This window comes from Drosophila sulfurigaster, chromosome 2R, assembly GCF_023558435.1.
Source record: "Drosophila sulfurigaster albostrigata strain 15112-1811.04 chromosome 2R, ASM2355843v2, whole genome shotgun sequence".
Taxonomy (NCBI): Eukaryota; Metazoa; Arthropoda; class Insecta; order Diptera; family Drosophilidae; genus Drosophila; species Drosophila sulfurigaster.
This window is the reverse complement of record NC_084882.1, coordinates 25,081,250-25,097,560: the sequence shown is the minus strand read 5'-3', so window position 1 is coordinate 25,097,560 and position 16,311 is coordinate 25,081,250. Positions and strand designations below refer to the sequence as shown.

The following is a 16,311-nucleotide window of genomic DNA, read 5'->3' as shown; positions in this document are numbered from 1 at the left end:
AAGGTGCAGTGACATATTGGAAACATGGAAAATGGTTGCGAAAAGCGACAAGCATATAAGATGGGGACGAACCACCAAAAGTTGAGTTTACAAAGGATTTGTGCTCAGCGCGACGCGAGTGCGAGTGCTTTTGTCTGATGCAAAATTTGAGCCGACAAGCGCGTGCCATGTTTCAAAGGCTTATGAACTGTTGCCAGCCACGCCCACCTACAATCGCGGTGGGTAGGTAAACAGCAGCATATACAAAGACTTCGTGTGCGTGTGTGTGTTTGTGGCGGGAGGCTGTAGTTTAATGTGTAGAGAGTGCGCTTGGGCGTCGCCAGCTTTAGGTATTATAAATCAAAGCAGCCATTTCAACCATTTTGCCTATGTAAAATTAGTTGCGTAAATCCCAACACGAGAACGCACTTGACTCAACCGTCTAAACGTGCAACAGCCGCAGCAGCAGCAGTAGCAACGGCAGCAAAAGTAGCAGCAGCAACAAATTAAGCAAAAAAGCCAAAAGTTATATAACTAAGCGAAAGAGAGAAATGAAAATGAGAGCAGCTTAAATGGTAGTCGGCTTCCTCAACTAGTAGTCAGCGTGTGTTGCCTAACATGTGTGTAATAAAGCAGCACTAACACATGTCCTTTCTCTCCTACAAAAACACATACAAGCACACACACAATCGCAAGCACATATACGTGTCAGCTGTCAGGGCTGACGGTGTCGCCACGTCTTTTGGGAAATTAAAGCGTGTGGAGCAAAAAGTGCCTGGCTTCATGTTAATTTTCATTAAAATTATATTAACTTGTAACGTGGCTGCTGGCTGTAACGTGGCAAAGGACATAGGACACAGGACGCAGGACACGACGACGACGACGACGAAGGACACAAGACTCAGCGGGATCCAGGCTGGCGACAAATTTTTTAGTGTCCTTGCAAGTTTATCTGGCAAAAGCGAGCGCGCGTGTGTGTGTGTGTTTGCTCGTTCATGTGCATGCGAGTGCAAATCCTGCGGGACACTTAAAATATTTAAATGCGCAAAATAATAAATTAGCAATTTTCCAAACTAAACGCAACACAAAACTTTCTCTCTCACAGTTTTTGGGGTTAACCAAACAGCTGCTGACACCGAACCTAACTCCGGCTCCGAATCCGGATCCATATCCTTCCTTTGCCATATTCACTATTTTATTTTTGTTTGAGCACGCTCTTTCGCTTTTCTTTTCACTTTTTCTCTCTGTGTCTCGCTCTGGCACATTTGAGACCGTTAACTAGGTCAGCCGGACAATTATTCCCGTGACAATTAGTAAATACTAAAGCCATTTGTTAAATAATGAAAGTGAATTCATTTATCTTATTTAGAGTGAATCGGGATTATGCAATGTGTACACATGCAGTTATGGCATACGGAAGTGAATATAGAATTGAAAAATGTATGTGTGTGTGAGTGGGCTGAGTTAAATATTTCATATTTCAAGTGGCATTTTTCGCTTAGCACATCTGTCATAATTGTTATTGTCACAAGACGCATAACATTTACGCTGGCTAACTCTTATGGCAGCGCTCCACGACGACGGCTTTAATAATGTCCTAGGTGTTTGTTTGATGACGATGACTAACGTGCACTTTATGAGTCCTCTGTTGGCTATGGCCATTTATTATGTTGGCATATAAACAATATTTTATTTAACATCATTGTCAGCGTGTCCAATGTGCGATGTGCGATGTGTGTGAGCGTTGAGTTTGTCAGTAGAAAAGAAGACTATAAAAATTGTCAGCTTGGCTTCTGTGCCTTGGTGCGGACTCTGAGCACTGCGCTGTGAATTATTTCACGCTTTGCTTTATTATAAAACACTTTTATGTTTATGTCTTCATATAACCCAAAACATTTTGAGTGTCGTTGCACACACAAGCACACTCATACGCACACATGAGTGCCGCAGCTTCCGTTTCCGTTTTGCGGCATTGTTTCTGCCAACGCTTGACTTGGCTTTGCCAGCCACACACACACACACACACTTTTCATTGCTCTTCCCATTTGTGCTGTAAACATAAATTTGATGCGGCCAGCACATGAAGCATTTTGTGGCAGCCGCGTGACAATAAAGCGCATCATAATAACAACTCAACACACACACAACAGAATGTAGCAAAATCAATGGCCAACATTCTTCGCTTCGTCGCGAGTCGGTGGAAAGAGCAAAGCGCTTAAACAATCCCAAGTAACGATGCATTTAACAGGCCTAGAACACATAGACAGCATGTGTGTGTGATATAGAAAGAGAATGTGGGAAAGGGAGAAAGCGAAAGCTGGGCTAAAGGGCAGATATGGTGGCCATAAAAAAACGCGCGTCAGTTAATTAAAACAAAACATTTTCAATTAAAAACGGAAGGCATAGCTAGCGGGGCCAGAGTAACAGCAGCTGCAAGTGCTGATGCAATAGATACAACCACCCAAACACACACACGCACAGACAAACACAAACCACATATATCGCAGTCAAGACATACACACACACACGCAGACAGATGGAGATTTTAACAAAACAAGCGGCGCAACATTCACGTTTCAGAGCGCAAGTTTTGCTTGTTATTGCAAAAAAAAAAAGGTGCAGCACACTTACATATGTGGGGGCAGGCAACGAGAGCAACAGCTGCATGTCGCTTGCATAGGTATGTGTAAGAATGTGACTTTATGTATCGGTGTTTGTTGTGTATGTGTGTGTGTGTGTGTGTGCGGGCAATGGAAAGAGTTATTGTCATTGCAGCTGTTGCTTATGCTGCTGTTATTGTTTTTATTATAGTTGTTTTCGCAGCACGATGTCAAACAGGCAACAGCCTCATGAATATATTTAAATAAAAACACATAATGTGCTTTCCCCGTTCCGCTTCCCCGCATCCTGCGTGGCAAATTTAAAGTGCGCTCGCTGCTAATTTATGGCTATTTAAAATGATATTAGCAACAGTCGAGAAAAACACCGCACAATTTGTGATAAATAAATAAAAATCAATATTCCCGTTTCAATAATTTCATACCGTTTTCACATGGTATTTCTCTTTGATAATAATTTTTGACAAATTAGTGAAAAATACTTCTTTAAGTGAAACTTTAACCACATCAACATATGAATAACGATTGGATATAATTTGAGGACGCACGACAAGAGACCCCAATTAATTTTGCGATTTTCAAGAAAATTCTATTGCTGGTAACACGAACCGCAATCCTAATAGAATGCCATTGCGAATGCTGAAACCGAAACAATCAATCAATCAGTGAAAACAATCAACATGATTAACTCGTGTCCATTTTAATTAGGCACACACACACACTTGCTACTACATTGTCAGGTTCTGCATTTGAGCGTGAAAAAGTTGTTAGCACGCTGTCCGCAGATCACAGACAATTGTTTTGGGTTCGAGGTTTTAGGTTTGTGTCGTGTGAGTAGCTTAGATTAATGGCTTCCCCCCCGACCGACGCAAAAAGTGTGCCATGTCCAGTCCACGTGCATGGCGTGCTTATCAGTCACTGTAGAAGGCACCACGGGGACTTTACGTTTAGGCAGACAACACAGCAAAACAACAAACGAAGTTGGCTATATTTGGCTACACGTGTATGTGTTATTGCCACAAAACTCTCATAATTGTTCCACGTTTCTTTTGTCAGACAAAATGCCACCAAAATAACCGCAAAACCCAAAAAAAAACAACTTTGTGGTCGGATGCATATTATAAAAATAAAAAGACATAAATAGCGGCGTCTAAGTGCGCCATAGATAAAACTCCAAGACACAGACACAGTCCCCATCTCTAGCTCGAAACCAAAAAAAAAACCCAATCCCAGCCGAGTCGCCGCCGACGTCGCCTGTCTGTGTGTGTGTGTGTGGAAGACGCAGACAAATTATGGACAAATTACGTCGACCTGGAAATGAGCAACGGCCATGTCGCGGCCATGGAGCTCGGTGGCTCATTATATGCGCTGCGATAGATGCGCCCTTGTTGTCGCCAGCCCAGCCGCCTCCTTTTTTTGTGCCCTTCCGCCCCACCTCCACCATCCATGGCTTCCATTTGCCGCACAATGTTGCCGTGCGTTTGGCGTTTGTCGACTGTTTGGCTTTCGCTTTGGCTTTAGCGTTGGCCTGGCTATATTTAAACCAGAGGAGGAAGTCAGCGCCAGGACTTTTGCTGAGCCGGCTGGTTAGCTTTTTTTGTAGTTGTTGTTGCTTGTCGTATGTATGCGTGTGAGTGTATACGATTGTGTCTCTATATGTGTGTCGCATACATATATATTTTAGCGTTTTTTTTTGCCACGCTACTTCCGGTCGTTTGTCGCCATTTTTATAATACGGTCCTACGCTTGCGGCAAGTTGTTGATTTCGCGTCCTCCGTTTTCCTCGTCCACATTCCCTTGTCTGTTCAATTTTTTTAATTTAACAGCATTGCAAATATTTAGGTCGCTGCCACGCTCGATATTAAAAATGCAAGTTAAAACACATTTCTTTGGCGCAACGCGAAAAAAAAACACTCAGAAAATAAATGTACTACAAATTTCGAGAGTAAGGATTTTGTTCTGTTTCGCTTTTTTTTATTATTTGCAATGGTTTCATTTTGGCTGAAGTTCAGCTGAGCGTATAGTTGCAATGAATGTGGGCGTGACCAGTGGTAGGCAGCTGGGAGAAGCGGATAAGCCTCGCCGGCCTCATGCCGGAAATTGAGGGTGCAGCTGGAAAAAAAGAGAGCAAAATGGAAATTGTTTCAACAGCGGCAGCTGCAGGTGCAACATTTTCAACTCAATTTCAGTTTGCCTCGTTACATTTCAGCAAAAATGCTCAAGTCGAGGCGTCGTAAATATATAATACATGAAATATGCAAAAGACGAGCTTTTAAAATATTGCTTAAAACTCAAATGCTGCAGGCGGTAAAGTGGAATAAATATCAGAGAAAGAGAGAGAGAGAGAAAAAACTCTTGGTGGCAAAAGTTCCTTAGGCAGTTCGAAGAACTCAATGCGGGAAAACAATAATTCAATAATAACAATAAAATTCAAATATGCGCACTTGATGCAATCCACATTCGAGTCATTTATCTACGCTATTATCTATAACTGTCAGAAACTTCAACTTAAAGCTCGAGAACAGAACCACATGCAAATGAAATAGTATTGTTGAAAACCTCAACAAGACAACGTCACGAGCATGAGAACGAAAAAAAAAAACCAATGACAAATCGCAACATTTGTCAGTTTCAAAAAGCATGTCAAGCAGACTAAATTACCTTTGTATTCCCTCTGTCTGTCTGACTGCCAATCTATCAGATAGTATAGCTACATGTATGTGTGTATATGTGTGTGTGTTTGCTTATTGATTTCGCAATTTTTCAAAACTTTCCTTGGCTTTCGTATGCAGTTACTTTTTCTATTGCCATGTTGCTGACTCTTGCATTGTTATAAAATTCAACCGCAATTCATTTGAATTCAATTGTCAAACGGCTAACAACAATGGCTAAGCGAGAGGGTGGTAAACGTGTGTGTGTGTATGTGTGAGTGTGTGTTGCACTTCCGGTAGACGACAGCAGCTGCTATTCACTAGAACTAGAGCTCGAACCAGAACTTATAAGCAACTCCTTGCATTGCCCATGTAAAAAGGTCTTGCATTATGCATTTTGCTATAGCAAATTTAATGTGATTTAGACGATGAGACAGACATATGGGAATTGAGAAAGAGATGGCAACACATCCAGAGAGCTAAAATGCTCGAGGGGTCATGAACTAAGTTTATTGTGCACATTTAAATGAAATTGCTGCGCTCAATTTATGCGCTAAACGCCATAAGGCATACACAGGCAGGCGGCTAGCAGTCAGGGAAGGCACTCACAGACATTCACTGCGAAGGCAGCCACATTCACAAACATTCACAGGCACATTTGCAGAACATTCGCAAGCGAGCGCAGACAAAACGACTTTATAGTAAGAAGAGTAAAAACTATCATATTCATCGCACAACAAGAACAGCAAGAACATTCACCCAATTCGACTGCACTCACTGCTTATTCACTTCTATTTGCCACGCTCTTTTTTCTTTGCTTTTTGTTTTATTTTTTTATTCGTTCGTTATTGTTAGGCAGCGCACACGGAGCAATAGTTTTATGAATATCGTTTTTGTTGCTGTTGCTGCTGTTGTTTTTGTTGCTGTTGTTTGTTAGTCTGTTTGGCTGAAATGTGTGCATATTGTTGGCATAATTGAATGCTTTTTGTTGGCCAAGTTTTTGCAATGTGTGTCGGTGTCTAATGTGTCATTTGTTGACTATTTAATATGCAACGAGCAATGGGTTCAGTGACTAGCAAATGGTTCTAGCTTGCCAAGCAAAAAACTTTTAAATTAAACACAAAAAACAGATTGGTTTACATACTTAGCTGTTACCCTAAGGTAATTGCTTGGCGGATAAATTTTCAGTTTTTTTAAAAGGAATTTTTTATATCAAAGCTTAAATGTACAGCGCACATCACGAATCTTTAAGTTAATCTTCGTTTCATTACATCTTGTTCGAAACTTAAAATGAACTGTTAATCGCCTCAGTGCCTTAGATTATCTGCAATATATTTTGCGGCTTTGGGTTTAACTTTTGCCTTGCTTAGACTACACGCTCGTACTACTGTCAAATAGCACTAGTTAGCAACTAACAACTACTTAGCCCAAGTTCGCTCCTCAACGCAATCTCTCTCTCAATAAACACTTGCACAGCTCTTAATTACCCAATGCAAACTTAGTCAACGCAACTTGCCAAAGGGAACTGTGTTGGGAGGGGGCAATGATTACGTCGGAAAGAGAGGAAGGAAGGAAGCCTTGTCTCCATCTGCTGGCGCCTGATCCCAGTTGGCATTTGCTTTGAGTGGGCTTGGGAAACTTGAGGTTGCGACGTGGCAGTCGCTGGAATGTCATGCAAGTTTGTCAGCTTGTTGTTGCGGGGGCTGCGTGTTAAACAAAAAAGAAAGCAAAAAAAAAAACGTGGCGAAACTTTCGAGTCAAAGTTTTCATGACTCCTTTGTCAATTACCTGTAGTCTACGAGTCATCGTAGTTGTTACCAACTGGCTGTTAGCCTGTTAGACGTTTAGACCCGCCAGACATGCGGCATGGCAAGAGTTGATACAAGGCAGTGTTCGGCAGTGCTATAACAATATGAACCTATTGACATTTCGATTGCGTATGGGCGGAATAACTTCATATATGGGCCATGTTTACATGGCACGTGCTGGAGGCTGGCTCTGAGTTGAGTTCTCCCAGGCACACACTCACGCACACACACATAGTCACTCACTCAATTAATGTGGTGTGCGAAAAGTTTTGGCTATTCATTTGCTTAGAAGAGGCAACATAACAAGCACAACAGCCACAGCAGCAGCTTGTATATAATTTACGAGGCAACTGTGTGATGCCCGGACAGAGCTAATCTATCATTATTGATTGGCATCAGGGTTTCCTTTCCTTTTTGCGCTATCTCGCTCTCTCGTTCTAGTTCTCTTGGTCTATGTGGTATTATGTAATAGCTGGCCAAATGAATGGCCATTTATTTATAGCCTAATCCCAAAACGTTCAGTAGTTGCATAAAACCAAGCAAAAATACTGTACTAACCAGATGAATTTCTGTTTCTTTTTTCTAATTGCAGGAACACGCATTCGCATACATTTTAAGGCACTGTGTGTGTGGTAACTTGACAGAAGGATTTGAAATTAAATTTTAAGCAGTAGCAGGATGAGACTTGCGTTAAAAGCCGCTCAAAATGTGCAACACGTGCGCGTTTTATTTTAAATATTTATAAACAAACATCTACTAACACACACACACACACACTCAAGTCAGGGAATGATGAGTGTGTGTGCGCCACTAAAGTTACTTGGTCGCCTCGTCAAATTCTATTAAAAATTCATCTTAACGGTTATGTGTTTTGACAAAAAAAAAGAAAATAAATAAATAAAAAAAAAATACAAACAAACAAGCACAACATAAAGAAGCAACAGCAACAACAACAACAACGATAAGAACAGCAGCTGAAAAAGGGCGACTGTTTGTAAATATTAAAATGAATTTATGTGCAGCGCAAAAGTTTTTAATTAAGTGAAAAAATTAAAGCAAAAACCAAAAAGGATTGAAGCACGCGTACAACAACAACAGAAGGAGCAAACGCAACAACGACAGGACATAAATAAATAAATAAATAAAACAGAGAGAGTGGAAATTGTCACCAACACTCACACACACACACATACGACGACGCGTGCAATAAGCCACCAAATCATTTGGCTTCGTGTGTGCGGTGCGGTGTGTGTGTGTACAACAAACTCTCGTATCTGAAATGATGTTTGCACAAAGTGAGGCAAATGTATTTGCATTTTTTATGCCCATGTAGCTGCTATACTACCTGCAAAGTACATACACATTTATACACAATTTACGTATAGCGATTGAATTTTGCCATTGGAAGAGAGAAAATTACAAAGGCCACGAAGAAGGACCAACCATGAAGGAGTCACGGAAATTCAACCCATTCACACCTCTGTTCCTCATCATTGTCATTCTGCAACTAACTGAGATTGAGACTCACGAGCACAGCGATGGATACAAGCCAGGTGAGGCCTTTAGCTATACTACAAAAGTATTTTAAGTCGGTAGTTGGGGAGGTCCAATAAATTTGAAAATATTATGGTAATTTATTCACATAACTGTAATTTGATGTGTGGTATTGTCTTAACTCGTCCCCATTTCGCGTATCGATTTAATTAAAATCATTTATTAAAATTGCTTTTCAGTTGAATGCACATCTCTGAGCAATAATTGATTATTTTTATTAATTTGAACGTTGAATTAACCTTTTCCTCGCCCACACACACGGGCTGCATATTAATTTAACATTTTGCGTGCTCTAGATTTTTATTATTTTTTTTTGTATGTTAGTCAATAAGAAAACTGGGAAGCAGTTAACATAATAAATTAAATTCAGCAGCAAAGTCATTAAATTTTAATTGCTCATTTGAAACTTTTTTGAAGTCTTTTCTGTATATTTACTTCTGCTAAGAAGAAGCTGTGAAAAAGTGGACGTGCATGAGTTTGACGAGCTTAAAACAATATAAAGAGCAATTTTCAAGTAATTAAAGAATATCGAAATATTTCTGAAAGAACTTTTCTAATTCATTTTTATTAAATTTCAAATACGTCGGTATTCAGTATTATTTAATTTCAGTAAACTTTGATAGATTTCTGTTTGTTTATTGTACTTTTTATTTTACAAATTTCAGTAAATTCAGATAACATAATTCTCCATATTTGTGTTAAATTTTTTTCGATACAATTTCCATTCATTTACTTTAATTGCAGAATGAAAATTACATTCGTTCATTTATCTTTCATGAACAATTTCTCATTTAAAAAATTCTCTGCATTCCTTGGGTGTGAAGCAACAATAAAAACAATGCACTAAATTGTTGGCGGTTTATTTAAATGCAACATTCAACTAAGTTTTTACATATTTTTTGTTTTGTGTAGTGGCATCGTTGGGAAACAAGTCAATGTGAGCCAAACAATTTTTATGGCCTGCATTTAAAAATGCGGTAATCATTTTTTTTTTGGTCACTTTTGTTCGTAAATGAACAAAAGTTGAATCGTTGGTGAGACCCAAAAATGTTAAATTAATAAATATAAAATTATGCAATTTACACAACTTCATTATTAACTTTTTTCCGCCATGAGCGACATGTGCGCAAAACTTGTTTATTGCTCTTGTTGTTATTGGTTCGCTTTTTTTTTTTTTTGCTGTAGTCACAAATCCAAAACGTCACCTGCGTCACCTGTTTCATTGGGCGCCCATTTAGCTCGGTCTGTCCTTGCCACGCCCAATCCCTGCGGTGGCTACTTTGCCTGGCTGCTTAAAAAATGCATAAATTCTCATTTTTATGTGTCTGCGTTGGACTTTACATTAGCTGCTGTTGCTGTTGCTGCCACTGATGTAGTTGCTGTTGTGCCACGGCCACTGCCACTGCCACTGCCAGTGCTGATTATCCCCAGAGTGCTATATAAAAAATTTGTGTTCGCATTTTGTTGTTGATCTCTTATTTTCGTTCGTTGCATGTATAAAATTATTGCGCAGCTCACATTTTTCCATGGAGGAACATGGGAATTTGTTTTTATAGCAAATTTAACGAAAATTGAGTTATATGTTCATTGCTGATAGCATAAATTGCTTATAGTCCTATTTATTATTATTATGCATACAATAAAAGCGTATTCAAACGACTGATTGCTAATCAACCAACCAACCACTCACAACAATGTAATACTTTTGGGATCAATGCATAAATTTGTCGGCATTTTATGTAGTATTCCAATTTTGACATCTTAAAAAAGTGCTTTAATTTAATTACTAATGCTTTGCGTTGCCTCGGCGCTTACATAATAATTAGTAAAATAAATTTCACCTAAATACACAGGACATACAACGTGAAGAGCACAACGGCAAAGTGTAAACACAGAAAGAAGCACAGCACCGGCAGCAACCGGGCAATGTCCTGGGAATTCTGCTCGTGCTCGTGCCGTGTACCTTTGAAAAAGGTGTACCAAATGGCCACGTCAAATGCACGTTCAAACAGCACTTAGAGTTTGCTTTAAGTCCACCTCGTGGCCATTTCCATCTGCCCCAGCTTCGCACAGCTTCTCGTTGGCAAATTATTTTCCATCATTTTTCACGCAAAAAGCACAAAATTTTAGCGTGGCTCTAACACATACAGGATGTTGCGGATGGTGGTGGGAATGGAGAACGGCAGAGGCAACTCTCTCCGCTTCTGCCGCTCCGACATAGACACAGTGTTCTTGTCAACAGGCCACGTTCGTGTCTATGTCCGTGTCCGTGTCCGTGTCGGTGTCACTGTTCGCAATGCTGCTTCATGGCAGGCGCCGGTGACTGTCCACGACAGCAGCTGGTCTGGTTGTCTGCCAGGACCAAGGAGACACGCTCTAAATGAAATCTAATTAAAGTGCGCTAAACGTGCATCCTGCTCGTCGTTGCAGTTGAAGCGTGTGACATATTTAAACGTTTTTGCTCTCTCCGCTTCTCAAATGTAGATAACAACAATTTTATTTTAATTTAGAAAATATTTTCTTATAGTAAAACTTAAATTTATATAGTGACTTTTTCAGAGAATGATATTTTCGTGGTTTTATAAAAGTTAACCATAGATTTAATGTTTTTACGCACACTCAACGAGTTTCGTAAATTGTAAATCGCTACATGCATTGGCCATCATCAGTTGAGAATGTTTCAGAGCTTAATAAAACAAACCCAATCTGCAGTCTATAGATAGAACGGAATTTGGTAGAGAAGAGTGAGCACCTGGGGCAGCTGGCATAACATGCGATTTCTAATTCAATTTCAGTGACAGCACATAAATAAAAGAAACATTTTGAAGCAGCAGCAGCAGAAGTAGCAGCAGCCAAAAGCAAAGCAAACGAACCAAAAACTGTAAAAGCAATTCCTTGACAAAATAAAAGGCGCACAAATGTCAGTTTTCCCAGGCCAACGACAACGACAACCACAACTACAAAATGTTATGCTACTACATACAACGTGAAGCATTGCGACGACGAATCGTTTACCAATTTTCTGACTGCTGCAAATCAAAAAAAAAAAAGAAAAAAAAGAATTGAAAAATAAAAAAGCAAGAAACAGCAGAAGCAGAAGCAACCGAAAAACTTTTTAAATTAACTAAAAAAACAGAAAATACATATAAACACACTCACATAGTGAGAGAAATAGAGCGAGCCCAAGTGAAGTGAGAGGGAAGATAGCAGAATGTGAACGCGACACGTTGTCGCTGGTGTTGGCATTTGGTTTGAGTATTTTAGAGGAAAGTGGAAAACTTTTAGTGGCATGTTTACAAAATAAACTTCAACTTGCAAAACGGCAAAAAAAAAACGACGAAGGAAGAAGAAAAAATAAATAAGAAAAATGCTGATTGCGATGAAACAAAACACAAAAAAAAAGAACTGACAACTGTAGAAAAAAAGAAAAGATTTCTGAAAAGAAGATGATTATGTTGCGTTGTTGTTCGGGGGCAGCCCCATTATTATTGTATATAAGTAGCATAACAGCCATGACGGCCATCAGCTGACACATATTTTCAGTGCAAGGTATGACACACACACCCTCAACCACAATATACACACAAAACACACACACACACACCGAGTCGCCCCCCGTGCCGTCAACAGGCACTGCGAAAAGTTTTTGGCAACTTTTGTTTGGTTTGTTGTCATTGTGGCCCAAAAAAAGGTTTTTACGCCTTCGCTGCCGTTTCGTTTTTTGTGCTGACAGTTGGCAAACAAAGCATAATTTTTAATCTGAATCTGGCCATGCAAACATTGTTACATATGCCACCATACAAACACACATACACACACGCGCACACACACTCATAGTACACACTCACTGAGGCAGAAAGAGAAGAGCGTGAGCCACACCTGCACATGGCTTTTAGCCTGATTGTTGATACTTGAACAAAAAAATTATGTTTATTTGGCTTTGGCCTCGATTTTCCCAAAACAAATTTTGCAGCTCCGCAGATTGCGCATACGCAGCGTACAACACCGCTTGTCTTTTGTTTCATACGTTTTTTGGTGTTTTGCTTCGACCAGCGCAATACGTGACAATATCATCAGCTATGCGCCTTTTCAGCGACTATGTCGCTCGTAGTTTGTTGATTTTGCATTTTATAGTTTCAAAGACTGGCGCACGTATTTCCAGACTCTGTCACACATCAACGGATATGAAGTGCAAATTCACCTAAGTAATACTTAAAGCTGCTGCGAGAATGTGTTTAAATTTTGTTTTAAAATTGAGTTTTTATTTGCATATTTGCATATTAATTAAATAAATTTCGAATTTTATTTGTATTGATAAAATCTCGCTTTTAAATTAAAGTTATGTGTAAGTACTAATTATTTGTATCATCTCCGCGTACAACATTTTGGTATCATCTGTAATTTATAGTTGAAAGTTCTGTAATTGTGAAATGACAGTAAATGACCTTTGGCGCAACCATCAATCTGACAGTTATGGACTTGCCTTCGTATTGAAGGCCACTTTCGGGTATATTAATACATAGTTTGTTTTGCGCGCTGGCAAGTGTGTTTGTTTTTTGTGCAACTGACATTTAATGACCACATACAACATGTTATTTGCGGTGTGGCATTTAAAATTCAAGTTCAACGTGTGCGCTGCATATACAATTTAAATCGACAACAGCTGTTGCTGAAGCCAGACACAGACAAGAGTCCCGAATCCCGACCCAGACCCAGATCTAGAGACAGGAGGCAGAAAACAGATCCCGACACGAAACCCTCAGCTAGAAATTAAAAAGCGCTCAAGCAGAACGAACTTGGAACTGGAACCGTATCCGATACGTATCCGGCAGTTGTGCATTAATCAGCAGCACACGACGTGCTGGATAGACGTTGTCAAAGCTTTTGGTATTTGCAAATTTCTTAACACGAAATTAGTCGCAATAAACAAGACCAACAAACAAGGCAAACACGACAAGGAAGGGGCTCATAATGTAAATGGGAGAGGCGGCAATGGCAGGCAATAGAGGGCAAGTTAGCGTCTAATCGAAAGCAAATAAAATGCATTGCATACCTGCATACCATAAACTGTCACTTGCATTGTGAGACGGAGCGGCATGCAAGCCATTTGCTACACCAACTTGCCACTGCTGCCAGTCTGGCTCAAACCCATGTCTTCTAGTACGTTCATACGTATACATAAGCCTGTCTGTCTCTGCCACTGCTGTTGTCGTCTATCTGTGTGTCTGTCTGTCTCTCTGTCAGTCAGTCAGTCAGTCTATCCCTGGCATGGCATATTGTGCATGCCAAGCCCTCGTTTCGTATGCACCGTCACCTACTGACAGCAGCGGCAACACCACCGCCAATACCACTACCAATGCAGGAATGCCAGGACTCCCCCCCCTTGGTGTGGGGCCTGTGGGAACAGCTATTAGCCGCCGTCGCTGTATGTTTTACCATAATTTGCCAGCAGTTTCAGTTCAGTTCAGTTGAGTTTCAGTTCGAGTTCGAGGCAACTGACACTGGCATGCGCCATCGTTTGTCGTCTCTTATCGAATGGTATACAAGTGTGGTTGGCTTGCATGTCGCACTCGACTGCACAACGCCCTTCCTCGTCTCGTCTCGTTTCGTCTGTCTATCTGTTGTCTGTCTGTGCCAATTATAAATGCAAAACTCTGTCTCTGAGCTGCATACAGAAATTAAAATTGTTTACCCAAGACATTAATGTCGTGCCTATTTATTGTCATACCGAGCACGAGTACGAGTATTTGCCTTCAAATAGTTACAACGAATTGCTTTTAGGCGCTAACTGGCGCACTTTTAATCTAATTGCCAGCCACAACAACAATTGTAATGAGTTTTTATTTAATTGCCTTTAATGAAGTAGCTTATGAGGTAACTTTTTGTTGCGCGTCGGTAAGAACTTTAATAAAAAGTAAGCTTATTCAATACAAAATTTCTTTCCTTTTGCATTATATTTCGAGCTCTTTTAAATAAAAAACTAGTCAAGTGTTCGTTAGCACGTCAAACACTGTGTCAAATAATTAAATCAAGAATGTTGGAGTATAGTAAACAAACCATTTAAAATAATAGTATTAATGTTGGGGTAGTGTGTATATAATTCCATGTTTCTCTGTCGCATGAATTGCTGTCGGATTGCACACACTCTCACCTATTTCAAAATGAGAAGCGAAATTGCGAGCTTGTGTGGGTGTAAGTAAACACCTGAACTGAACCCAAATACCCAAGCAACGCTAACAAAAATAATTGAAAAGGTTTCATTGTGCACACATTTCCACGTGTGTGTGGTATGGAGCTGAACGCGTGTGTTGACACACACACACATACACACACGCATACATAAATATAACACATAAATAACAAGGATCAAGCGCTAATCCAATGGTAGCAGCAGCAGCAGCAGCAGCAAAGAGCGTTGCCAAAAGGGGTACGCGTGCTGTCACAGGCAGCATTCGATGTCAGCGAATGTGGCGCTTTAAATGCTTTGATTTCATTTTTCATTTCCTTTTTACACTCACACTCAAACACGCAGATTCACCCACACACATAGATACAGAGTGGGGACAACAATTGTCAGGTGCGACAACGAGAGAGCGAGAGCCAAATGAGATGTTGGCAGTTGGGTTGCCTCTTGGCTCAATTCAATCACAAGCTACTTACAGACAAAGCCATTACTCGACATTGCTTGTGTAATGAATTTCCAACGTACATACATACATACATAGGTGTGTGTGGATTTCTGCAAATGTGTGAGTGTCACATGTATGGCATGCCTTTTATTTTTTTTTCTCTCTTTTTATTTGTGTGTTTGGTATCGAGCGACAGCTTAGCAATGCGAGTAACCCCAAAACGCTCACCTGCCTGCCAGCCCGACGATCTCCTGCTCTTGCGGTGGAAATAAGCAGGATTAAGTGCGCTTAAAAGCAACTCTATGAGATTTTCATACGCAAAAAAAAAATAAAGCAGACACAAACAATACAGTGGAGAGCAGAGAAGAAAAGTGTGAGATATGAGAAAGCACATCGCATTGAGGAAAAGCTGAGGGGAAAACGGCTAAACAATTTTCCGTTGTCGTTGTTGTGGCATCTGACACTCATGATTACCAAAAAATGTAATGAGCTGCCACCGTTTCTTTTGGCATCTTCAAGTTATGTATACGCATTGCGTATACACCATATTGTACAGCATAAAAACCACATTAAAGTTGGGAAATTGAATTTAGAAATGCGTATTAACTGGACCTGGCGATGTGCGTGTGTAGTCACAGCAGTTGAAGGCGCCAAATAATAAGTGAAAAATAAACTAACAAACTGCTAACATGCAACGCCCGCATTTCCTGTTTTTTCTCCCCCAACAACTTTCTCGCACAACCTTCGCACACTTTCGCTTTGCTTTAAAAGGGAATTCTTATTTAGTTAGGTAGTCCTGGCCTGGCTAGCAAAGTGATTTTGATTTTTTCGTTGCCTGCTTAGCGGTGCTAATGCGTGTGAATGGCCTGCGGCCCAAAAATCGTGGGTCTGTCGGTTGGATGGGATAGAACAGAACACGACGATGGCGATGCCAGCAAACAACAGGCACACAAATTGCCGTTTCGCGCTTCAGTTGAGCAGCTTAAAGCTTAAGTCAACATAACCAGCAACTGAAAGGCCCAACTCACAAGGCAGCAAGAACATTCCTTGAAGCCTTTGTACAAAGAAGACG

The 16,311-nt window shown here is 40.3% G+C and overlaps 1 protein-coding gene and 1 long non-coding RNA gene across 4 annotated transcripts in view; one reads left to right on the top strand and one right to left on the bottom strand.

The window, feature by feature from the left end:
• Nucleotides 1-16,311, bottom strand: part of LOC133838952 (uncharacterized) — a 104,566-nt gene that overhangs the window by 19,674 nt on the left and 68,581 nt on the right. Inside the window, exon 3 of one of the 2 annotated variants that reach the window (XR_009894031.1) lies at nucleotides 4,572-4,709. The exons of the other annotated variant lie outside the window; for it this stretch is intronic. This is a non-coding gene — a long non-coding RNA (uncharacterized LOC133838952). Of the gene's footprint in view, nucleotides 1-4,571; nucleotides 4,710-16,311 lie in introns of those variants that run through there. 2 annotated transcript variants of the gene reach the window in all.
• The window catches only part of LOC133838944 (uncharacterized), an 81,711-nt gene that overhangs the window by 14,736 nt on the left and 50,664 nt on the right, over nucleotides 1-16,311 (top strand). For both annotated transcript variants that reach the window (XM_062270220.1, XM_062270219.1), the window contains exon 2: nucleotides 7,649-8,609. In XM_062270220.1, the coding sequence (XP_062126204.1) occupies nucleotides 8,501-8,609 (109 nt within the window). In that variant the 5' untranslated portion in view covers nucleotides 7,649-8,500. The remainder of the gene's footprint in view (nucleotides 1-7,648; nucleotides 8,610-16,311) is intronic.